General features: G+C 42.5%; 2 protein-coding genes and 1 long non-coding RNA gene across 5 annotated transcripts in view; 2 read left to right on the top strand and 1 right to left on the bottom strand.

Annotated features, from left to right (window-relative positions):
- Positions 1–15,258, bottom strand: part of fut8a (fucosyltransferase 8a (alpha (1,6) fucosyltransferase)) — a 58,618-nt gene extending 43,360 nt beyond the window's left edge. Inside the window, 1 exon segment of the mRNA XM_048974319.1 lies at positions 15,085–15,258. The gene's annotated coding sequence lies outside the window, so the exon portion shown is untranslated.
- LOC125707291 (uncharacterized) lies at positions 340–7,510 on the top strand. Its single transcript, XR_007382252.1, has 3 exons — positions 340–3,553; positions 4,068–4,136; positions 4,880–7,510. It is a non-coding gene; the product is annotated as an uncharacterized LOC125707291 (long non-coding RNA).
- A 3,120-nt stretch (positions 15,259–18,378) lies between the features above and the next one.
- On the top strand, positions 18,379–24,903 carry dnal1 (dynein, axonemal, light chain 1). Of its 3 annotated transcripts, none has more exons than XM_048974325.1 (8): positions 18,379–18,491; positions 19,430–19,468; positions 22,451–22,560; positions 22,729–22,784; positions 22,929–22,984; positions 23,070–23,196; positions 23,725–23,865; positions 24,068–24,903. In XM_048974325.1, exons 1-8 carry the CDS (start codon positions 18,489–18,491, stop codon positions 24,115–24,117), a joined length of 582 nt encoding a protein of 193 aa, XP_048830282.1. In that variant the 5' UTR covers positions 18,379–18,488; the 3' UTR covers positions 24,118–24,903. The 3 variants fall into 3 exon arrangements, with proteins under 3 accessions (XP_048830282.1, XP_048830283.1, XP_048830284.1); XM_048974326.1 differs by lacking the exon at positions 18,379–18,491 and adding an exon at positions 18,509–19,341 and having other exon boundaries at positions 22,656–22,784; XM_048974327.1 differs by lacking the exon at positions 18,379–18,491 and adding an exon at positions 21,908–21,966 and having other exon boundaries at positions 19,444–19,468; positions 22,656–22,784.
- Positions 24,904–24,923: the final 20 nt, after the last annotated feature.

The raw sequence follows: 24,923 nt of genomic DNA, 5'->3' as shown, positions 1-24,923 counted from the left end.
GTACAACAGACGAAAGGTAAAAGGTCCACGTCCTTGAGTCCTGACCTCAATCCGATCGAAACTTTGGATTGATTGGAACAGGAACGTCCATCAATGGTTTGACTGCGCTGGAATAACACTATAAAAAACCATAGGCAGACATTTTCTCTCTGGAGTATGAAGTTGATGGATATGTATCCTAACAAGCTCAAAGCGATAATTCAAGCAAAACGTCCCTACACTAAGTAATAGTTCTGAGGGAGTGTATTTATTTATATATATATATATATACTCTTATAAGATTTCTCTTATTCTTTACTTTTCATTTTTGTAAACGTTATGTTCATGTTCTTCGATTTGAATGTTGTGGGGATATGATTTATCTGTGATGAACGTACAATTATATTTTTTATTTTTAGGGCTGTAGGCAAAAAAAAAAACATTTTGAAGGGGAGTGTTGATTTTCTATCCCCACTGTATTTACACAGATTTAAACATCATGTGTTTTTTCCGTGAGATGTCCAAGTGCAGCCTGACAGTGCTGTCCGACTTGCTAACAGAAAGTGTGCCATGGAGCTCTGTTTGTACCCATTCCTACACTATATTAGGTAACAGAACGTGGATACGAGCCACCTCATAGTAATGGTGGATGGTGAGGTGTGCCGGGTCCCTGCTACAGAAGGAATAGTCAAGAGCAAACTGAAACCAGAGGGGTTCAGTCACCTGAACAGGACAGCAGGTCAAAAGAATCTATTTATAGTGAGTTTGTGGCAGGTGAGGATAAGCAAAGCATGATGTCGGTTTTTTCTTTTCCCCCACAGATAATGGACCCATGCAAACTCTTCCGTTGAATAACAGAGGAAGTGATACAAAGGGGGCGGAGCAAAAGAAACCAAGTATGATGAGGAGGGTCAGGTGGTCGCTCTGCGCGGAATCTCACATTCAAAGGGCATCGCGAGGGCTGACACGCAATCCCAACCCCGCCCACCGGCTGCTGAAACTCTTACAAAATTCTATGCGTGTTCATTGAAATGTCTAAATACTATGAATCTCGGCGCTTCCTCGAAAGAGGAACTCCAGTCCTGCGTTGTCGTAATATGAGAAAAGCTATATGCCAATGCTAATAGCTACAGTCAAGACTAAAAGCAAAGCCAATTATTTTGGGGTCAGAAAAAATATCAGACAGTCAGAAGCATCTAAAAAAGCACAGGAGGGGCCATTGTTCTAGGGGGCATTAACCACACACTGGGGTACCAGGGCCTGACGGAGCGTCAGTAACCTACCAAGCTCGACCAATAAGGTGTTTGTTTTTTTTTGCTGTGTTTTTCTGAAAAGCAGAGAACAAATAAAGCTTGACCAGACTCATTTTTCCTCCCTGTCTTAACTCACAGTGCCCCTGAAGTGCTATAACCCCCCCCCCGGTCCTATATCACCACCATTCAACCCAGCCGCCTCTAAGGGACACAGGCGAAATACTGTCACATCTCGGAGAGGAATGGCGGAATCCACGCTCCACTGAGCACTCCTACTGCTGTCAGCAACCGCCGGGCCCATTTGTTCCTCTCGTTCACTTCTGTTAGGGGAGGTTCTGTCACAGTTCCTGCTGGCCGGTTATTTCCCACCCCTCCCTGATCCAGAGGAATGCTTCTCTATCACCTTGCGAGGGATCGTCACCATGAAGAATGACCTACGCCAGGCTGTGGTCCCCGATGGAGGTCGCAGGCCAGATGCTAAACTGCCCAGCGCTGCTCAGCCCCGATGCCCTACAAATTCCAGGCTTGTGAGCCACCAGTCGCCATGTCGATGCCCCTGGACCGTCAATGTCCAAAAAAGGCAATATACACATTGTCACCTTATCAGTCACAATTCTGCAGTTCCTGATGCGGATCTCACAAATACGCCATTCTGAATAAAGCGAGCACCGACCGACAATCACTCTGAAAACATCATTCCGTAACAAATTATCGTAAATTAAAAAAAAAACAAAGCGTACAGTGACGAGCATTAGTATATGACCCCTAAGAAATTATCTGGATTTCTGCAAGAATGCATCCCAAAATGTGACCATCATGTAACTCATAATAGAATATATTATTTTGCAAACACACACAACATCTCCCGAACACACTTTAATCAATCACAGAAAAAAACAGAACTGTATATGTAGTACTATATCATAAACTTTTTCTTCCTGTTTATAACAAGGAAACGCCCTTTTAGCAAAAATTACCTACTCAAATGAGCGCACCGATGAACAATACTTCTATTCAGGAGAAATAGCAGAAGCATCTGAAAGAGACAAAGGTAACCATGAAGGGCCTATTCCCGGCCGTGGTTTAAATGTGCATCAGTGCTGAAACCCAGGATAGGCTCCGCCGGTAGTCATGAGCTGTGTTAAACCTGCACCTATCCTATAACTGCTTGTTAAACAAGAATGCGGGACCAGACCCAATTAAATGTATCAAATTTGCTGCCCTGTGTACAATAAAACTTTTTTTTTTTTAAATCCAAGAAAACGACAACCCTGAAGTGGGTGACCGCCATCCATCTGTCCGAGATTCGCTCGAGGCACGTCGTACGCTGTGTGGTCGGAAACGGTATGAATGCTGATTGTGCTAATAGTGCATTTTCGATGCGCGTTGAGCATGAAAACTCCATTATTACCCATCATAAAGGCGGCTGAGATTTCTTGCAGAAATACAGTTGCAACACTGCATTAAGTTTTTTTTAAGGCTCTGCGAAGCATTACATCACCATTCTGCTGCACGGAAACACAGTCAAGATGCGACAGTGGAGGTCTTGCATCTGATGCTGTAAGCCTGACAATTGCTATGGTATTCTTCATCACCCCATGACAGTGGGCCTTTCTTTTTGTCATATAGATTGGGAGAAGGCTCTCAGAGTCGAGACCAATGAACAAAGGAAGGAGGTGTAACGGTTCTGTAATGTCATATAGGAGACCCTGAATATTTCCAACGTGTAAAGCCAAGACAGGAGTTGCGAATGGCTGCTAGGGTGGCAGCAGCTGTACGTGACTGGGGTTTGTGGTAGAAACCAGAAGCCAGTGAACGGGGGAGGGGCATTTTTTGATCACATGACCTCCTGGGATTCATGAAGTCTGCAAGTTCATTTTATTCGTCTTATTTGCTTTTAATTTAAAATGAGTTTCTTTAAGGGGCTGGCATATAAGTGACTGTGATTTTAGCTTTAGCTCATGGCTCTACATTGATTTCTTTGAACATTTTTAGGAGAAGCGGCTTGAGACACGCTAAGGTGGAACATTTATTACAGAAGAAAGTCTCTTCCCCACAAAGACAGATATACAAGGAAAGAGGATGTGGGAAAAAGTGCCACATAGACTAAAATGAACCACAAAAGAGGATCCCCTTCCTTTCCCGACAACTACGGAGAGAAGACATCTGGAGAGGAAAGGGCAACCCTGTGGTTCAACAGCAGGGACCTCGAACACAAAGTAAGACTGGGGGTGTTCAGGGGGATCCCAGGGGTCCGGCCTGTTCTCAGCGCGGCGGCCTTGGCGCATGTTTCCAAAGAGGGAAAAAAGACGTGGAAACAGGTGAGGTCGGGGAAGTGGGATGAGCAGCAGGCAGACACGCACACGCAGGCAGACACGCACACGCAGGCAGACACGCACACGCAGGCACACGGGCACACATGCACATGCAGGCGAGTGGAGAGGCCGGGGCGCAGCCCGGAAAGCAATTACCTAATTTGCATTCGGTCTCCACAGTTACCATTAATTAATTGTGACTAAGCTGCGCTTACTTAACAAGACAAAAATGCTAACACTTAAGCAGGAGTGTGGAAGGAGTCGTGCAGATGAGCTCATGCTTCACGAAAAGTCAGAAGCCTCCTCAGATAAAGATCACCTTCTCACGTTCTTTCTGCTTCTAATAGATGTTTACATTTATTTCTTTAGCAGCCACTTTTGTCCAAATGCAACTGAGGCAGATGAGATAAAAGATCGCGATACACATCCTCTGTCTGTCTATAGCTCTTCTTTATAAGGTATTAAATATATTACATATTCGACGAACCATTTCTCCATTGCCTTTCTTTGCAAAGTTCAGCCAGAGAGTCTATGAGGAATGCATCTTTGGACTCACACCATGAAAGGTTCTCAAGGCGTAACCACAGAGGTATGTCTGCACCCAGAGGCATCCTCAGTTAAACACATTAACTAGTCACATTAACTTAGCCACAACAAGAAACAAAAATATTCCAACTAGTACAATCAAATAATATTTTAATTATTATTGATATTCTATTCATTACAACTGGGAATGAATCCACAGGTACTGGGCAGGCATGCAATGACCTCATCCTGGACAAAGTTTGCATTTGGAGCTCATCTCATTTGTTTAATTTGAGCTTTCTTGTAAATTCAATGCAAATGATTGTCCTTCTGACTAAAAGGTCCCTCTCATTTGAAAGCGGAAATGCTTGTTGCCTGGATCCTCAAAACTTTTAACTCTTCTCTCTCTCCACCAAACAACTGCACAGACGTTTGTGTTCACGTCCCTTATTTACGTTAGCAGATTCTGGCCATCCAGTAAGTCAGTAACTCAAATCGCAGCACTGATAACATGTAAACCACAACAAGAGAAACTCAAAAAGGGAGAGGTGCTCAATTCCTCTTAAGTCACACTAATCGAAATGGGTCTTGTGTTGACATCATGTCCCAGTTGAATACCTCACCTGGCCAAACTAGTAATTATCGTCACTTCTGCACAAGGACGGCCCTGTACCAGATGTCTAATAAGCAGTCGCATGTCACAGTGAAGGATGACTAAGCCCACGTCATACAAACTGATCTCCATTTGACAATATGTCTATATAAAGGTACCAGTGTTAATCTAACACACGTTGTTTCTGCCTCAAGGATACTCAGCTGCATGTGGGACCAAGTTGGACGATTCTTGAATCTAACTGAGCCGAAGCGAGAGAGGAACGCCGAGAGTGCAGTAAAAGCAGGACGGCGGCCCAGAACCGCTTGGCTGGCAGAATGAGCCGCGGAGTCTCACACCTTAGAATCATGACCATCTGGATGGTCAGTCACAGTCTGCCAGTGACTCAGTAGAGGCAGAGAGAGACTGTCACTCCACATTGAGCGGGCAAGTCAAATAGTAAACATCTCATCATGTGAGTCACATGACACAGTGTGCATTTCTGTTTAAGGGCAGGAGAACATCATGTGGCCGGAGGGAATGTTGATGCAGAAATTAGTTCTTGAAGAGTAACAAGTTACACTGTGGGCTCGCATTTCCATTGTGGGTTTTTTCTCGATCCTTTTGGTTTCCTCCCTGAAACTAAAAAAAAAAACATCTTGCTGAGATGGACTGGCTCCCCAAAAACTGGGTGTGTGCTCCATGATGGACTGATATTCAATCCATAGTCACGTCCAGTGTTTCCATGGACAGACTCCAGGTGTACTGTGACCCTGCATCCGGACAGCTAGTTATGGACAATTCATAGAATAAAATGACAAAAACAGTATTTTTATTGGCAGAAAAGTCCCCGGATTAGCCAAAGTCAGTCGTGTGGTAAACATGGAATGGCTTCAAAATTACAGCCCTGAAGTAAGACATGGCCGGTAAATCACAGATCATTATTTATTGACTTGAAGTGACCTTCCCTTGACTTTTTCTTTGATCTACTCGTGTTTGAAATAGTGCAACCTGGTTGTGGTGATGTTTTTTTTTTTTCTGGCTGATCTGGAGGAAAAACAACTGAATTACAGTTACCAAATTACTGCAGTAAAACCTGTTTTGCTACTATAATCACGGTCTAAATTATGCAGCTGAAGGCCACAACCTTACCAAGCTCTGACATATTGTGGTGCCAGGGACCATTCTTTCTGTTCGGCCTGCCTGGATGTAAGACCGGCCTGAGAGTCAGATGAGGTTACTCACAGACAGCCAGGAATGGTCTGCTCCATCTCCTGTGGGCCGTGGAGACTCACGGTAACAGATGGCTCTCGACGGCCGCTGGGCTGGGCCTCAGTACCGACTGGAAAAGTTGATTTCTAGGCAATATATATATATATATATATATATATATATAAATATATTTTATTTTTTTTATTTTTTTCTTTTGGACTAGTGTGTTTGCCAAGATCATTTTGCCGACTGGAAATTGAACGAAGACATGAACGCCACTTCGGAAAGTTGAAATATAGCTCCGCCAGTTCATGCGACACTCCCCAAAAACATCTCATCTGCCCTGTCAGGCAGCCTAACCGTGGAGACGGCATCCTTCCCACTGGCTACTCTTGCGCGTGAAATGTCGTAAATCCTGGCTAATCTGGAGTCAAACTTTGTCGCTTAATGATAGTTAAGTACTTCGGCTTTCACTCTTCCGAAACCAACAGGGACATGCTGCCTCACCACAAAGGGGGCTTGTTTATGCGTAAACAACATTGGTTATTTTCATTTTCCCCTCACAAATATATAATACAAAGATACGGAACATTTAAGGTAAAATGGCATTAAATGTACCGTGGTGATATTAACCCTCTTTTATTGTCTGATTGCAAAGCCAAATCATCACTTTCACATTTTACCAAAACATTATACAGTATACATTTTCTATTTAACGGTTTAGCCTATCTTTTAGCCTTGAATATATCTCATTTTTAAGGGTCCATTACATCTTATGTAATACTTATTAAAAGTACAGCAATGTTAAGGAAGTTAAAGACAAAAATTAAGCTAATGTAAAAATAAAAATAGATAGCTGCTTTACATTTGAGTAAGACAGAAATATACTTGACAAAACTATAACGTCTCTCCAACGGATGCCACGGTAACCCACAGTAGGTGAAGCAAATAAGGTTTTAACACTAACTAAATAAATTACAGGGCCTGAGGAATTCATAATTACTGCATGTCCATCGAAAGCACTTTGCGTTGTACTCAGCTGTTTGGTATTAGTAGGTGTTACTATCTTAACCCCAGGGAATTCTGGGAAATACCAGATCTTTTCCAGTTCTCCTTGCAAAGCCTCTCCCTGGCATTTTCAAACACAAGCAAACAACCTACTGGTCATGATTCACAACAGTGACCTAGCTGCTGTTCATGAGGATCAGAAATTCCATTTTCATGTTGGGATACTTTCTTACAAAAACCATCCCACTGGTTTCAAGGTGTCTGATTGCGGAAAAACGGCATACAGATTACCCGTCGTCATGAGTGAAATTTCCACGCTTGTGAACACTTACGGAATGCTGTCACTCTTTTCTACGGCGCACGCCAATTGCCACACACATAAACACTAACTTAAAATAAAACTACAGCAAGCTGCAGGGGACATAAAGCATGTCTTTCAAAGTGTGAAAGCCAGTGTGGAACAATTTTCTCAAACACACTATTTTCAGATATTAAAAGTAAAATGTGCTTATTATCTAAATATGAAGTGTCTGCCTCTTTTTCTTTCTCTATTATTAAATAAGACATTAACCCAGGGCTTGCAGGCTGGTGGGTAATACAATCTTCTCAGCTAAAACTAAATAATTTATAACAAGGTATCACACTGCTCAAAAGTGCAGACTTGAAATCCTGCCCCAAGTATTGGCTTCGGTCTTGACATCATACCCTTGAGGGAGGTAATGTGAACCAATGGGAAGGGGAATGAGGACATGGGGGTGGGGGCTGTCTTGGTTGAGGGACTAGTTTAGTTAACTAGGTGGCCTGAAGCTACTAGCTTGGACATAAAGAAAGAAACAGAAAAGAGCAGAATGTGAATCAGCAACAAAAAGCTAATTTTTCTATTTAATTTTAAATGCTGCAACAAATATCTATATGCCCAGTGTTACAATTAATTATGAATTTTATTTATTGTATTTTCAATACTTTTAAATTATTAATATTTTTGTAGATGTGCCATGTACTTTATGTCTGCGTTGCCTAGACTTTCTTTACATTATTACTCACATGGAAGAAAATACGTAAACGAAGTAACAGGACGATCCCACAGCCCCACCTACGCAACACGGGCTGCTAGGCATATTCAACCATTATGTTATCTGCAACTGCAACCAACCAGAGTGGTCAGTTTTACCAGATGAACTGGCATACGTGTCAAAGTCCAGCTGCCTCCCAAGGCTGGGAGGACAAGGGCTGCTCCCCAGTTTTACGAATGAACAGCTCACTGACTTTTTAGTCCACGTTAACAAAGCATTTCAACTAAATATAATGGCTTGGGCCACAGTTATCAAAATCTTAATTTTTCCCATCCCCAAGTACATTTTCTAATCTTATTCCCCATTTTAGCTACCCAATAGGTATCTACGCTTCATCGCCTCATGTCTGCCATCTCCAGTCGCATCTCAGCCTACTGTCTAAAGTGCAGATCAACTGACGTTGTTTGTTGAGGGCTAAGTGCTGATGGGTGGAGCCACATGACATTCAGCTACATCATCACCCAATCACAAAAATTCCTTTTTTTCTTGAGCAGGGCAGCTAGTAGCTCCAGATACAATAGATGAGCCCTGGCTTACTAGCAAACATGCTTTTATTTGCCCTGTGCACAATTACAGGTACATTGGAATGCTTCTCTTTGCTGACCCCATCTTGCTCTCCATAGCTTGAAGGTCACAGTGCAGGGTCAGCTAATGTGCAGCAGCTCTGGATCTGGGGGTTAAGGGCCTGGCTCAAGGACCCATGGATATGTGCCTATCCTGCTGAGGCTCAAACCGGTGCTTGTCTGATCACAGGCACAGAGACTCTGCCCACTGAGCCACTCACCAGCTGTATACTGGGGAAATTCAAAATATTATTTACATTGAGAGACAGGACATGCTGCTTCTCCCAAAGCTTAGGAAAAACAGTAATGTACAAAAATAACATCGTCACCATCCAAATATATACATATAATACCATCACTGTCCAAAAAGTGAAAAATACTGTGACGATCATTTTAGGTCATATCACCCACCCATATCAAAAACACCGAATATCTGATATAGTGAGGTGGGAGCTGGGTAGGTGCAGAAATGTGAACAGTCTCGGGGGTCCCAAAGGAATGGGCTGAGAAACATTGTCTCAGGCAACTCTGGTTAAGATAAGCCAATAAAACATCCACACACAAGTGCCCAAATGTGGACACACCTAGTATTACGCTTTAAAAATTACCACACCCAGTATTGGCAGTAATGTTTACAAACCATCACAGAATGTCATGCACTGGACAATTAAGTAAGTAATGGAGCAACAGTTGAATAAAGTTTTGCAATCTCTAAAAACTGGAAGTGTTTTACAGTTTCAAGGATACAGTTTCAGGTTTTGTTGGATCGGTGACTCAACTACATCACGAGAAGCCCTGCAGTGGCCGCAGGGTATAGACGCCTATGAAGATCTGGTGCTCCAGCCCATTCAAGCTCCGCATCCTTGCGATGTACGTGGCAAGCACACATCTGCAAGTCCCGCAACTGCCAGCCACCTCCACCCAACGTTAGGTCACCACGTCCGGGGCATATCCTAACCTACCCAGAGCTTTTAGACCATAACGGTGCTGTTTTGCTTCTCAGTCAGGCCTCTGCTGATGGACAACGGATATTAGCCTGCGGTTGACATGGTCAAGAATAAACAAACAAAACGACATAAACTGCATCCTGCTTTTCTTAGTGGACTTTAAGCAGATGGAGCTGCAGATATTCTGTGCTATATACATATTTTTTTGTTGAGAAAAGAGAGTCAGACTGAGCCTGCAGCAATTGGGGGTTAAGGGCCTTTGCTGAAGGACTTAATGGAAAAAAAAACACTCTGTTGACCTTGGGATTTGAACCAGTGACGTTCTGATTAAAGCAGAACATCCCGATCCACTCAGCCATGTAATAAGCCAATTTATTGCTATTATTGGTTGTAGCAGCAATAGTAGATGCTGTAGTAACACTAATTAGGTTTGGTTACAAAATGGCTAGATCCACATTATCATATTGGATAATAGCCATTGGGTACTCCAAATGTCTACTGCAGTCCAAAGACATTGCTATTAGATTAACTGGTGTCTAAGTCGGCTAAAGGGTATGGCTGTGCATGTGTGTGACCTGTGAGGGGCTGGCATCCCATCCTGGGTGACCCCAGCCTTAGGCTGTATCACACGGCACGGCAGAGCGGAAAAAGTGTGGAATTTGACACAGCATTGATGGTACAATAACAGAATCACACCACCTCGCTGTGCAGCACATCCATCCATCTCCCATTACTGTTTATCCAGTACAGGGTCACAGTGAGCCTGGAGCGTATCCCAGAATGCACTGGGCAAAAGGCAGGGGACACCCTGGACAGGATGCCAGTCCATTACAGGGCACACGATCACGAATCACGGGCAATTAAGGGATACCACTTCTTCTCTTGGAACTGCAAAAGAGCTGTGAGAGTGCGCCCCCATGGTGGAAGGCCAAAGCAGTCAGCCTGTGTGACCATGGCTGATGATTCTGGCTCGGCCACCCTAACGCTACGCTCTCCCTACATTAAACCAAAGGCTAACAGACACCGGCAGGGAAAAGAAGAGCGAGCGACATTAATCAAGTGTCATATGACACTCGAGTCATCATTACCATGATCCTAAAAATGCCCAACCCTAATCCCATCATCACAGAAAATCCTTCATGCGAAAAGCCTTTTCAGCGATCTTTAGCCACTTTGACCAAGCGTTGTTTGCTGTATCGCTCTATTGCGCTGGTGTCCTTGACCTAAGCTTGCTTTGGATGATCTCTCTATTTACCCGGAGCTCTGAAGAAACCCTTATTGTAGATTCAGTGTCAATCCTGCTAAGCGACAGCTGTACGAAGCCTTAACTTACAGCTTTAAAAAGCCTAAAGAAAACCCTAAAGTTCAATTCCTAATTTCTCTTTAACAGTCCTCGAGAAGAAGAGAGTCGGACGGTCCGAGCCAGCGTGTCGAAGACAGGCTGCTGGCCAGCGGCAGAAGCTCGGAGATCCTTCTCGCGGCAAAGTGACCAGCGCGGCCTCCTTCTGGCCGATCACACGACGCGTGTCGCCACTCGGTATTTATAGCCCATGGAGTCCCTATAGCTGAGCAGCATCAAGGAGGAAGACCATGGAAGGAGTCCCACGATAAAACAAGCATCTCTCTCTACTGGCATTAATAATACATGTGGTGAAATCCCACATGCCCCGCCCCTGTGATGGTCTCCGCGGCAACCCTTCCTCGTGGTCCGCTCAGCGTGGGCATGTTGGCGCATCCATTACGTGAAATACACTCCGCCCGTCAAGTTTCCTGCCAGCAATTGCACCGGTGTGATTAGCCTCCCCCCCCCACACGTGTCTTACTCGTGGTCTGCCCACTCCGTCTTCTCTCCTGGACTTTGCGCCCATCGAACACCGGGCCACTGTACATTTGACACCACTCTGCCTCGCACGTGTTGCCAGTTCCCTGGTATATAACCACAAAACTACGGCAAACAGGGAAGACAAACAGCAGGTTTATGTTCACTAGACTTTGTTCTTCACTGTGCATCATCAGCAGTTTACCATTAAAGAAATCTACACTGCTAACATTTACACACTGCTCCAGTAACTCACATTTTACAGCGATGCCAGTAAACATACTGCACCAGTTATAGGTGGTGGAGACTTCTGATCGCACCCAGGCAAAGTAGTCACAGATGCTGCCCATTCGGTTTTTACTACAAATATCAGCAGGTTTAGCCAGATGGTACTAAAAAGCTAGCGTGGAGGTACGTGACTATCTCAAAATGCTCACAAAGTCAAACGGCAGGGAAGGAAAAAGGTGCGCACCTGCCGCGGATCACATATGGCCCATTCAACAAACATTTCATGTTAAGGAAATGCTGCAGGACGCAATAGCGTTCTGAGAAATGCCAGTTTGGGAAACAGCCAAAACGTTGCGTGAGGTTTCCACATAACAGGAGACAGTAGAGTGAAAGCAGAGTAAACAGACACATAAAACTTAACAGAACCAGCAACCCAGAACCCAGGCAAGGGTCTTGGAAGGGTGTGATAGGGTAGGACAGGATAGATAAGAAACGCCGGCAAGCTTCTGTTTGCTAAACACTTTCCACACCTTTGCGTACTTTTTCCTGTCCTGCACATGTTTTAAAGGAAAACACATTGGTTTTGGAACAGCTGTGTTTGCTGTGCTTGCATGGGGCCTTACGTCAATTACCCCCCCCCCCCCCCATCCTTTTGTGCTCAAATGCATTGACACACGCCATTTTACACGGACAATACGTCTCATAAGTCTGCTGTAGAAGCTGGCCTCATCTATGCCGAATCAGCAGCACGGGAGAGTACTCTGTCACGGAGGCGTAGAGTCTGCTGAAGTAGCTATCGATATTGCTGCTTACAGCCGCTTGAGCGCTTATAGAGAGAGTGATTTTCGGCCTGTCTGGTCATCTCTCAGTCCAGCAACCTTTGCCCTTCAGCAAAAAAAAAAAGTTCTCAATCACACCTTCAACAAAGATGCATGCTAATGTGTGATTTCGCGCGGATACAAGCATCCGCTTCACACCAGTGCTGCGACTGTTTCTGCAGTAATCCACCACTACGTGTTAATGGGATTATTCACTGCAAAGCATGTTAATATACATCTTAACACCTTACACTTCTTTCTAGTTCATTGGGATAGTTGTATTGAGAGAACAAGGATTGCAGGTTATATTCAACATATTACAGCCCCCACAAATATATTTAATTAAACATTTGCTGAAGTGCGCATATAGCGATTCTGACCAACATTATTGTGGCTTCAAAAACGGTACTAAACTTGCACAGACGGACTGGTCTTTCGGCACTTCTTTTTTTGTTCACATGGCACGCAGTTTTTTGGCTCTGTTCAGACAGCACAAAGTTCGCCTTAACAAGAACTCATATTAAAAGCTGTGGCTTCTATTCAGAAACACAACACACTTCAGTTAACTGTATTGAAATACTCCTAACAGTTTCTTTAAGTGCCCATTTCGGTTTAATGACCCTTCAATGATAAAGCCTAACACTCGTTGTCACGTGACACCTTGTTCCAACCATATTATTTGGCTGCAAACTACCGTAGAGTATAATATTTTAATAAGTATGAACAGCACCAACCGAGTCAAACATTCTGGGTCTTCCAGTACCTTTGACTGATTGTGACTGTAAACTGTAAGCCTAACTAAAAGTCGACGATTTGTACCTTGAGCTGAATTATTCCAGCATTTAAATGGGACCCTGGAGATAAATTCTCTCTCACGCATAAATAACTTCTCCACTGTCATCCCAGACTACATAAATCTTCCATCACACGACCCGAATAGCTGTCATAAAAACAATGATTTAAAGCTAATCCTTTCACACTTGTCCGAGCTGAGATGAGCGGCTTTTTCGCAGACTGAGCGGCAGCATTAAACTGTATACACTGTACAGTGCATTACAGTGCGGGCTTCTCTTTGGGAGGCGGCGATGGAAAAGAATGGACCGTATTACAATACAGTGCGTGACGAGATGACGTCTCACTACACGGGTAAACCCGCATTACCTGCGCACATAGGATCACACCCCATGCGGCACGACTGACCGGAGCTAGACAATCCCAAGTGCCACTGGGAGAAGAGAGAAACTAAAGTGGGTGGGGAAAAGAACTTGGAATACCACCCCCCCTCCCAGCCAAACAACAAAAGCGGCAGTGTGCAGAAGCGGGCGTCCTACTCTTCTTATGACATTGTACACAAAGTAACAGCGGCGTGCTGGAAATTCCTCCACTGGCGTCCCCGCTTGAGGGTGGGGGGCAAAAGCGCAGCCCCTAAAAGATCCCCCGTCAAAAGCGAAAGCAGCTCTGTAATCGGCCGCGATTTTACGGCGCAGCGCCGGCAGGCCTAGCTACCTATGCGGGGTACGTCCTGCCATGCTGGGCCATCGCGGGTACGGGGGCAGGCGACCGGCTGCCCACAGGGTGCCCCCCGCAGCTCGGCAAAGTCATCGGAGTCAAACGGCAGAGCTTCTGTCATTCAGCTGTCCTTAGACGTTTAGAATCCATTCGTTTGCAGTACGACACTGATCATCGGGACTCCTTTCACATTCACCGCTTTTCATGTTATAATGTTAAATCGCAATCCAGCCCGTCATTTGACTTATACCTACCAAATGTAAAGAATGGGTTAAGTAATAATGGCAAGGGTCTGCTTGTTGTGGCGAAATGCAAAATTCAGATCGCTTTGTTTTTCCTTACCTAGACAGGAAATGTGTAAGATTGCGTTATTAAATAAAGATTTCATAACTGTGATGCCGGTTTGGGCAGCGGATTCCTTTTTATTGCGCGTCTTAGAAAAACGCTGCAACAACGTAAAATTGAGCCATCGAACTGACTTTCAGAGCCCGAGACGTACAATTAAATATGAACTCTGACAGGCATATTATGTTTCACATACCACACAAACGTAAATATGCGAAACAGCAACGAAACCAGGCTCGCCGTGCGCCAGCTCGAGACCAGAGGACAAGCTAAAAACCCAAAATAACCACAAACGCACTGCAATGCCTGGATAAGTTGGTCAGCAATGCCCATTTTATCACGGACACCCCCGAGGTGGATGCTGACTTTCAGTCAGTCAAGCCCGCTTTCCTTAGTGGGAGCATCTCTGATCTGAGCACAGACACCCGCATTATTACAAGATGCTTCCATTTCACATAAGGTCCGGCATAAATATTTCTACCTACCCTTTCCGATCTGCTCACGAACCATTCTGTCTAATTGCCAAAGGAAAAACAAAAAGCAAACAGGTACGTATAGTGGAAGAAAAGAAAGTAGCAGTTTCATTGTGTCTTGCAACAATGAAACAATCTAAAACACATCTGTGCGGCGGAGATCTCGGATTTTCTGTCACATTACATTTACGAAAACTCGTCTTTTTTCTTCCTCAATGCATTTGTACTTGGAAGGTTAAATCAAACATACGGTAACGGAAACGCGATCGGCAGCTACCGCTATTTTATCATCGTGATCCCAAGAGCTGCAAACGTGCAAGCAAGCAGCTAGCAACAGGCCGAGGATGGAGAGAACTTACTGAAGGCACCCGGCATTGATTCGGTGGCTCAGCTCTTCAGATACACGCAGGGCATTAATATCTTACCTTGACTTGGCACCCTGGACCCTCCTCTACATCCACAAGGTCTAATGACATTTAGCGCAATAAATCGTAAATGTCGTTTAAAAATCTGGAGGAAAAAGTGAGGCGGAAACGGGAATAAGCTGTAGTCTAGATAGTTACTGTTGCCTTGCTGTGGAGGAGGTACCGAGCGGAATGTCGTCGTACTGCGCATGCTAGCGTCAGCTCGCTGTATTACACCCCACCCCCTTCCCGCACCGGCCGACTGCTCAGCTATGATCGCGTAACATAAATAATAACGACAATCAGCCAAAGTCTACATCCAGGAAAAACATCTATCAGCCGCGTGTCCCAAAGTGACGGACAGTCTCGGCGGTGGTTGGTTTGATTTCGAATTCAGTTTATTCTCTACAGTCTAAATTGTGTTTACATCAGAACCAAACATATTATAATTATATAACCAAAGTACAGTGAAAGATAGGAGTTATTATCAGGTCAACTTAAGTATAGACCAACAATCACGTGATCAGTTCATTTATATCTTTTTTATTGCCAGTCAATATAGTACCTATGTTACTATCTCTCTAAGACACCATTTGTCTCACTAAGGATCTTTGAGAGGAACGAATCATATTTGTCTAGATATGAAAACAATACTTTCTCATAATGAATATAAAGTGATGCTTCATTATACATACTCTTCAAAAGACACACATTTACTAAAGAGAAAAAGTTGAATACATTGACTGTGCTCAGTCATTTTTAAGTGGTAGCAACATAATTACCCCTTTGTCGATTCAAAGATATTATTGTTGTAGTAGTGCCACCCAGTGTTCATTATGTAGAACTGCAGCATACTCAGAGCAGAAGCTTAGCATGTTCCGCTCCCTGATGTCCGTATTAACTTGCCATTTGTCTTTGATTTCATGTCAGAGAGAATCTCTGCTAGTGTGGAGACCTTCACATGTATGCTGTTGTTGAGAAAATAAAAATGTGTAAAATGTGTAAAGAAGAAGAATGTAATATATTCATATTTAACTGAAGTTATGTTGCGTGAATAGCATGTTACTACCTTAAAGAATGTTTGATAATGCTTAATTCAATTGAATTGAATGAAATCTGGGTGCTACTTAATTATGGAAATAATTGGGACAGTGTTTCAGAAATAGTTGTAAATTATACTATATTGTTTACACACCAAACACACACCCACACACACACACACACACACACGTGAAATATGGCCAGGTGGGAGCCTGTACCTGTCATGGCAGTAACCTCGCAGATGCTCAGGGTGAAGGAAGCTGTCAAGCTGAAGAAGGAAGCCTTCAGGGCATTGCTTGCATGAGGCCTCCAGAGACAGCTGAAAGAAACCAACAGGGCAGAAATACTGCCACAGATGCATTTTCAGGCATGGTAGGTTTTTGAAGAAACCATGGGGAGGTGCTATCAGTTTGCCCCAAAGATGTGTGATACCTCAGGATGGTGAAGTGGAACCTTGCTAAGACAGTGTTTAGCGGGACGGGAGACATGCTGGCTGACTCCAGGGATAATGATGAGTAGCAGAAGGAACACTTTGAGACGCTCTTCAATCCAGTGGATATGCCTTCTCACCAGGAGGCAATGTTGGAAGGTTCCGGTGGATCCAAATCTGAAGCTGAGGTTGCTTTGGCAGTTAGGTGATGGATGGCTGAAGTGGAAATGAAATCTCTACATGCTGAAAGCATTGGATCTTGCTGACCTGACGTGCTTCTTCAGTTTCGCATGGAAGGCTGGTATTAAGGTACCTCTGGAGTGGCACCCATAGATGGTACTTCCTGTTTTAAAAAAGGGGTCATAGATGGTGAATTCCAGCAATGGGGAGAATCACACCCCTCTGCCTCCCATATAAAGCTTATACCTGGATACTGGAGAGAAGACTTTGTGGTAGAACCTCAAACAATGTGAAACAATGTGGATTCCAGTCTGGCTGGAAAGGGGTGGACCAGCCCTTCTCCTTCCCACAGTCTACATGTGCTGTGTGAACTTGGAGAAGACATGTAACTGTGTGGCCTGGCCCATACTCTGGGACTTGCTGAAGAAGTACTGGAACACTACTGCATGCTATTATCCATGTATGAATGCAATAAGTGTTGATTCGGCATCCTTAGCTCAAAATCAGGCCCTTTGAGAGTGGGTGCTGACCTCTGGCAAGACTGCATATTGCAGACATCCCATCTTAGGGATATTGATTTCAGGGCGGCAGATGAGGGGCATGCAGGAGGACGGGGGGGCTGGCCATTGCTTGGCTGGTATTATCGCAATACTGTATTTATACTGCTGACTAAGGTGGGGGCAGGTGGGCGGGCAAAATTTGCTGACCGTGGCTAGAGAGTGCTGGTAAAATTTGGTGCGAGGTTGCAGCGGTAAAACTTCTCGCAGGCTAATTTTCCACTGCTGAATATCAGACCGACAGATTTCCGGGACATTGCACATCGTTTGTGGGTGTCAGGAAACTGCCGTCAATTTGCGAGAGACTCCCGGAAATTCCAGAAGATGTGGGATGTCTGATCTTGTCCCAGCACCTGTTTGTGATGTTCATAAGCGAGATATCAAGGTGCGAACTTGACCAAAACGATTTCTGCATTGTCAGGAAAAAGGGCACAGTTTTGATCCTCAAGGTAGAAACAACATTATTGTACCCCCAACAGTACAAAAATGTTACCCAGAGTTCATTTCTGTTCTTTAAAGTCATCAGGTGAGACTTTCTTGGTCATTGTACACCCTGATGGTCATGAGCGCTGGGTAACATTCCGAAGGACAAGGATGTGAGTGCAGCTGCTGTCTGTGACAGAGACCATTAAAACACAACCACTGCTCCTTCCGATAAAGAGGAATCTAATCAGGAATCTAATAAGGATGCCGTCTAGCATCTCTCCTCTTCAGGGTTGGGGGGCTCTGTGCTGTCTGAGCTATGCTGATGTAGTGACTGTCCAAAACAAACAGGTCAAAGATGATGGAAATAGATACAAGCCCAGCTCTTTTTATGTGAATATAGTAATTCGAGCTAGCTACACTGTTAGAAAAAAGGATACAGCCTTGCTACAGTTTTGTTCCCCAAGGTGCAAACAATATTAATGTACGTCCAAAGGTACAAAAATCTCAATTTCTGTTCCTTAAAAGGCACATTTACATACAGCTAAGGGTACAACTGGCAGACCCTTGAGGGTACAGCCCCAGTGCCCTCAAAGATACAAATTGGTATTTTTTTTCTCACCGTGTATCAGATACATGCCACGCTGCATCTTGCATTATTAATTACTCATTGCATTATTCTTTGCAAAACAAATATGTTTTTGTGTGTCATGTTGTGAGCACTTAAGCTTTGACGAGCACCAGCAGCAGCAGAGCGCAGACTCGCTCCGTTTCATAGCAACGGGGCGCAGAACATGGTGAGTAGCCGCTATGAAAACTGACAGCCTTGCGTTACATCGTATGCAGCAACATAATAACCGAATTATATGTCGTTACGAACCATATGCGAGGCAAACTTCAAATCTCGATAATAACTAAATACAAATTCCGAACTAAGTATTTCGATTGTTCGCACAATCTAGTAACATCAGTCGAGCTAATAGCATTTAGCTGGGTAGCTTAAAGCTACCAGCACGCCACCATAAGGTCAGAAGATCAGTACCAGAAATGTTTCTGTGACAGTTCCGTAGTGCTAGCAAATAATTGCGGTGCTACAGTAAAAAAAAAACTTATGTATGATCAGCTGTAGCAGTTCGCAACGATTGCATTAAACTGTGCGTTAGCAATTAGCTAAACACAGCAAGTAATTAACATTAATATTCCCCGCCCGCCTGCCAGCTCTCACTGGGACCTTTAACACGCTGCTAGCGTCGGTATTTAGTATAAACAGCTGCTTTTTAACTTGTTTATGAAAATTTTGCAAGCATAGACAATGAAAATAAAAACAGCCAGTTGCCGAGCTGTCTGATAGTTACCATACGTTTAAGTAAATATACGGTATATGGCGAGGATCAGATATTAAATCATTATTAAATCATGTTCCGGTTGGAGAATAATAATCAGCCTCCTTATTGCCACGTACAAGGCCGGTGAAAAGCTTGTCGGCACAGCCTGCTGCTGCTGGAGATACCATGACAATAGACAACTAGCAATTAGGGCACAATGCAGACAGATAATAAATACAAGATACATAACAGACGAGTAAATGCAAGGTGATAAAAAACAGTGGTTTGTGCAGATTCATTACATTTATAATGTCTAGGCGTGGTGGGTATCGTCGTTAATCAACTAATGTCATTTAATAGTTTAATTAGATGGTGACTAATTTGTTTTTGTGATTTGTTTTACCCCTAAGGCAAAGGCAACAACTATAAAAGAAGCCTTAATAAAATGGGTAGGTAGACTTTTACATATTCATGTTACTTGGTGACAATGTTGGATTTGTGGTTTCTTATCTGGAGCCGAGTCAGGATTTTAGGGTATTAATCTCACAATGCAGCTGTTATTAAAGGTTTTTAAAACACTACAGTATATTTGGGCATAATCGATATTACAGACATGGAAATTTCATGAAACGAATTCAGACTTGCAGTGGACGTTACATATACTATAGGCGAATATATATATATATTTTTGCCTGGCACAGTGTTCCCCAAACCAGTCCTCTGGGCACAGTGGATGGATCCACATTCTTGTTTTATCCCAGTTTAGAGCTCCTGAATGCTTGGGTCAGGTGTTCTGGGAACTGGGATAAAAGAAAAATGTGGATCTGTCCGGTGTCCCCCCCCCGCCTCCCCCCAAAGGACTGGTTGGGAAACAATACTATATAGCACATCAGCTTGGTTTATATTAGATAAGAGTTGTACAATACTTATGCATTGCTATAACATTAATATTAGTGATGGGGAGAAATTAGCTTTGAAATAGTTGAGTACTGATTTAGAACATGCCAGTGGATTTCTGTAAAACTCACATCAGCTGAATGAGAACAAGGTCCTGATGGTTGGAATCTGATTGTAAAATATGGGTTCTAATAACAATGACAAAAAATCATCAGTTTGTAAAGACCAATTATTGTTTTTCAACTAACAAGTGGTTCTCAATGCATTGAAATTTTAAGGATGTTGCACGGTGAGGAACAGCTACTGCCGTAGTAAATACTTCAGGCTAGTATGCTATGTAGTGTATAAGAAACTGTCTTCTTTCCACTTATTATGGGGCTGTACCCATCAAAACACAATCAGTCTCACAATATAACATCACAGACAGATCTGAACTTCCATGGTGCCGAGACCAAGAGAATGTTTTTGAAGTTTTGTGTCTCATACTCTTATATAATGCCTAAAATATTTCGTTAGTGAGCGTGAAATTAGTCAGATTTCTTATTGCAGTATCTGCGGCTGTTTTATAATTGAAGATGAAGTTAAATTAGGAAACTCACTGAAGACTTGTGCCCTCAGGAGGTGAATCAGGGTCTTGAAGGGATGTTGGCTCTGGAGAGTGACCAAAGTATCTAATTATGGAATATTGATCTTCAGGGTAGCCAATGACTCAAATTGCTAATTATTTATAGAGAATTTGTTACATTATTTCTGTCACAAACAAAAATATAAGAAAAACACGTGATTATTAGTGTGCAGAACTCTTATGCAATCTATTAGACAACACAGAAGCTATGTTTAGGTATTCAGTTGATACGAAGAATAAGAAATTATCAGGCATTCTATGCTTGCCATTTCGCCAATTTTAATGACTAGTATAGCCACCTCTCTTCTTAATGACCATCATTAGCCTTTTCTCAATTGAGCAAGTGAAGTTTTTTATTGGGTCATGTACTGCATTAGCTGAAGCCGCTAATTCAAGCTGAGAAATATGCCACTTGCCACCTTGGTAAATCGCATTCTTTAGTAAGGCCCAGTAGGTCTCAATGGGGAATTAGTCAGGCAATGAAAGGGGGCAGGTTATAATATGATGCAAAGGGACATTGTCCTCTATGAAAATCATAACCTTATCGAGAGCTACTGATTTCTTCTAATAATGGTGTTTGAAAAAGGTGCCGTTGAAAAAAAATTGGCAGTAGATCTTGGAATTTTTGCAACATCTACAAGTCAGAAAGGTCCTGCAAGTTTATCACTGGTCATTGCAGCCCATATCATGATATGATATGATATGAGAACCCTTTATTGCTGTTGCAATACACCGTGTCACTAGCCAACGAAAAAACTGGCCATCATCGCTCCTCTACCACCTTGTTGATATTTGAAGAATGTTTCCATCCACGCATTCATCCATCTGGTCCATCAGGAGTCACTCTCATCTGTCCTCAAAACCTTTGTGAAATCGGCTTTGAGACGTGCCCGTGTCTATCCTTGCCGTTTTAGCTTGTGCTTTATTGAGTGGGGGTCATGTTTGGGCCTTCGGACCTTAGCAATGTTGTGTAGCACTCGAAACCCACTCCTTACAAAGATTCTTTTCAGTGTGCAGTTTTGAAAAATGGTGGTACTTGATGCTAAAAAGATTCTGGAAGACTCCCGTTTATTTTGACACGAATCTTCGGCAGTTAATTTGCGTCTTCCGCCCTCTTTGGCAGTTGGCCACAAAATGCTTGATTGTGCGATAATCAAGTTTAAAAAGTTTGTCCCTTTTGATTATTTTGCATTCCTCTGACAGGCACTATACTAGTTTTTTTTCTCGCTATGTATGCGGTTCTCTTTTGGCCCATTTTAATAGTAATAACAGTTGGCTCTCTATGGGGAAGTACCACTGGTTTCCTGTTTTACCTTAAACAGAGAATGCTAATACAAAATACTCATTCTGCTATATTTTTAAACAGTGAATTCTTAATTGAAGATTCATCTGGACTGAAAATATTGGTCTGAAGAGAAGATACAAGTAAAATACACACCTACTTAATAAGTCTGCACTCAGTTTATGTCAGGCAAAACATGTGTATGAATACTAAAACCTGGCTGCTAATGGAAAAAGATCATCAGACTGGAGGGCGTGAGTAGTAAAAAAGTTCCTGAACTCTGACTGGTTACCAGTTTGACAGGAAACCAGTCTGGAATGCAGTTAAAGTGGAATAATAAAAATTTAATTCTTTAGACTTTATTCTGGCATGTTAGCTATTTACAGGTTTGACTGTTAGGAGAGATGTACACAGTCATCTATTTGGGGGTGATACATTTATGAAAAATAACACATAAAAATGCACAATTCCAACACTGCATACATTTTTAAAGTAATAAGACAGCTGGTAGCTGAAATGGTCTCCCTAATATAATTTATTTTACCAGGTTTGAAACAGACGCAAATTAAATTGGCATCATTTGAATTGAACCTAGAGGTTTAAGTTGTTTATTTTGTTGTTCATCAGGAGGAAAAAACTGGAGAGAAAGCAGGGGAGGCAAATGCAGTGAAGCTGTATGCTCAGATCCCGCCCGTCGAGAAGATGGATGCCTCCTTGTCCACCCTCATCAACTGCGAGTGAGTGCTGTGAAATATTGCCACTACAAATGCCGGGCCCATTGGATGTGGAACTGAATTACATTTTTTTTGTTTTATGCAATGATGAGCGGCAGCTGCTGTGAGCCCTTGTGAATTTACTACCCCATTCCTGAACTCCTCTTCATTTGTCTGTGCGCCTCTGTCCAGGAGATTGTCCTTATCTACTAACTGCATTGAGAAAATTGCCAACTTGAATGGCCTGAGTGAGTATGAGCTGGAGATAAATGTCTCCATAAACGTGTCTTCTAGAATGCTGCTTTTTGTCAGTGTCTAAAAGTGTAGATACCTTAAACTAGAACACAGGGAAGGTTTTGTAGAACCTAAATATATATTTCTCACTCTTTTAGAAAATCTAAGGATATTGTCTTTGGGACGAAACAATATAAAGAACCTTAATGGACTGGTAAGCTGTCCTATTCCAAAGGATTCATTTATGGATTCATTTATGAGAAATGCACAGTAACGAGAATTGCTGTCTCTCTGTGCAGGAAGCGGTGGGAGATACCCTGGAGGAACTATGGATATCCTACAATCTTATTGAGAAGCTGAAGGGGATTCATGTTATGAAGAAGCTGAAAGTTCTGTATATGTCCAACAACCTTGTGAAGGAGTGGGGTGAGCAAAGTCTGAACACGGGGAATTCAGCAACACAAGTACGGACATGCGTCACTTAACGATGAGGGTACCTTGTAAGAAATTCTTCACGAGGTGGTTTTGTCGTCGTGCGAGCATCGTAGAGTGTACTTACACAAATCTAGATGGTACAGCCTACTACATGCCTATATGGTATAGCATGAATAATGATAAAAAGTACAGAAGTGTACTTGCATACACCAGTACCATAGTTATTATCATCATGACATATTATGAACTGTACATATACTTCTATATGACTGGCAGTGCAGTAGATTTGTTGACAAGCATCAGCGCAAACACATGCGTTACACTACGACGTTACTAAGCGAAAGGAAATTTTCGACTCCATTATAATTTAGCGGAAGGGACAGACACATTATATGTGGACTGTTATTAACCGAAAAGTCATTATGCGGCACATAATTGTAATAGACACATAGTATGATATCAGAGCCCTATATGCAGTTTTATGTAGACACTGTAGTGACCATATTTATGTCATTGCAGCCGAGTATGTTAAATTAGCAGACCTTCCTGCATTGGTTGATCTGGTATTTGTGGGAAACCCACTTGAGGAGAAGTATTCTGCTGAAGGAAATTGGATTGAGGAAGCCACCAAAAGACTCCCTAAACTAAAGAAACTTGACGGTGAGAATGATCGTATTTCCTTCCTACAATTGATAATGGAACGGTATTTAATCTGACTGTAAGTAGGAAACTTCATCTATCGATATTTTCTGACCTGTTAAGTGTGGATATGCTGCCTATAGGCCTGGACTTTCTGTTAAGTTGGAAGCTATTTGTCAGCTGAAGTAGTTTCAAGTTTGTTTTGTTTCATTTCATACTTTAGGGAACCCTGTGATCAAGCAAGATGAGGAGGATGGAGAAGGAGACAGTTAACAACATCCATATAACCTTTTTATTACGTCTTTACTGTTATGTTTTCATATAACACGGTCCGGTACCAATACATTTTCAGTAATGACTAATTAAATTAAAGCAGCTACAATGTTTACTTCTGAAAGTGTCTAGGAAAAATCTGGTCCCTTGGTTTTATAATGTGTCAATAATTTTTGAAAAGCACATTGGTATCTCTAAATGTTTTCACTTTGTTAGATTTATGCAATGGATATGTTTAATAAACTAGATAGGTGTATTATTATTATTTGTAGTTAAAATTACTGACAGATCTTTGAATAGAGAACTGTAGACCTCAAAACGCTGACTAATACAGGGTTTCAAAGTAGAGATGCACAATTTTTCCTCATATCAGACTTGGCCAACTGGTTTGATTTTATTTTTTTCTTTCGAAGGATAAAAACAAACATGCACTATTAGCAACCATGTAGCATTTACTGCATTTAACTTTGGATTAAGTTGCTAGTACCATATTCTTAGTTCTCATGCAGTGCTAGGTGACACCATACTTAACTGGTACTTACAGTGGTGTTGATTTTGTCAGGGCATTTTATGCTGTTTTATATGTATGGGTCGGATAAAAATAAAAATAGATGTATAATATGGATTTAAATTATACCAAATTATATTTGTAAAGTGATTTTTATCTGTGCTTAAATTATGCATATTTGTAGAAAATATTATACATTTTAGTTGACGACATCCACAGTTCCGGATACCTAATGTGTCCAGTAATGTATGTTTCCATTAAATTGATGTTTAAATATGTTTAGTGGTTTGTTTCTTGT

This window comes from Brienomyrus brachyistius, chromosome 14, assembly GCF_023856365.1.
Source record: "Brienomyrus brachyistius isolate T26 chromosome 14, BBRACH_0.4, whole genome shotgun sequence".
NCBI lineage: Eukaryota > Metazoa > Chordata > Actinopteri > Osteoglossiformes > Mormyridae > Brienomyrus > Brienomyrus brachyistius.
Note: the sequence above shows the minus strand (reverse complement) of the source record. Positions and strands in the feature narration are given on the sequence as shown.

Excerpts from the sequence above, each read along its gene's own strand:
- dnal1 (XM_048974325.1), top strand. Across the intron at positions 22,561-22,728 it reads TCCACCCTCATCAACTGCGA|GAGATTGTCCTTATCTACTA; the intron begins GTGAGTGCTGTG and ends GCCTCTGTCCAG. Across the intron at positions 23,866-24,067 it reads TAAACTAAAGAAACTTGACG|GGAACCCTGTGATCAAGCAA; the intron begins GTGAGAATGATC and ends TTCATACTTTAG.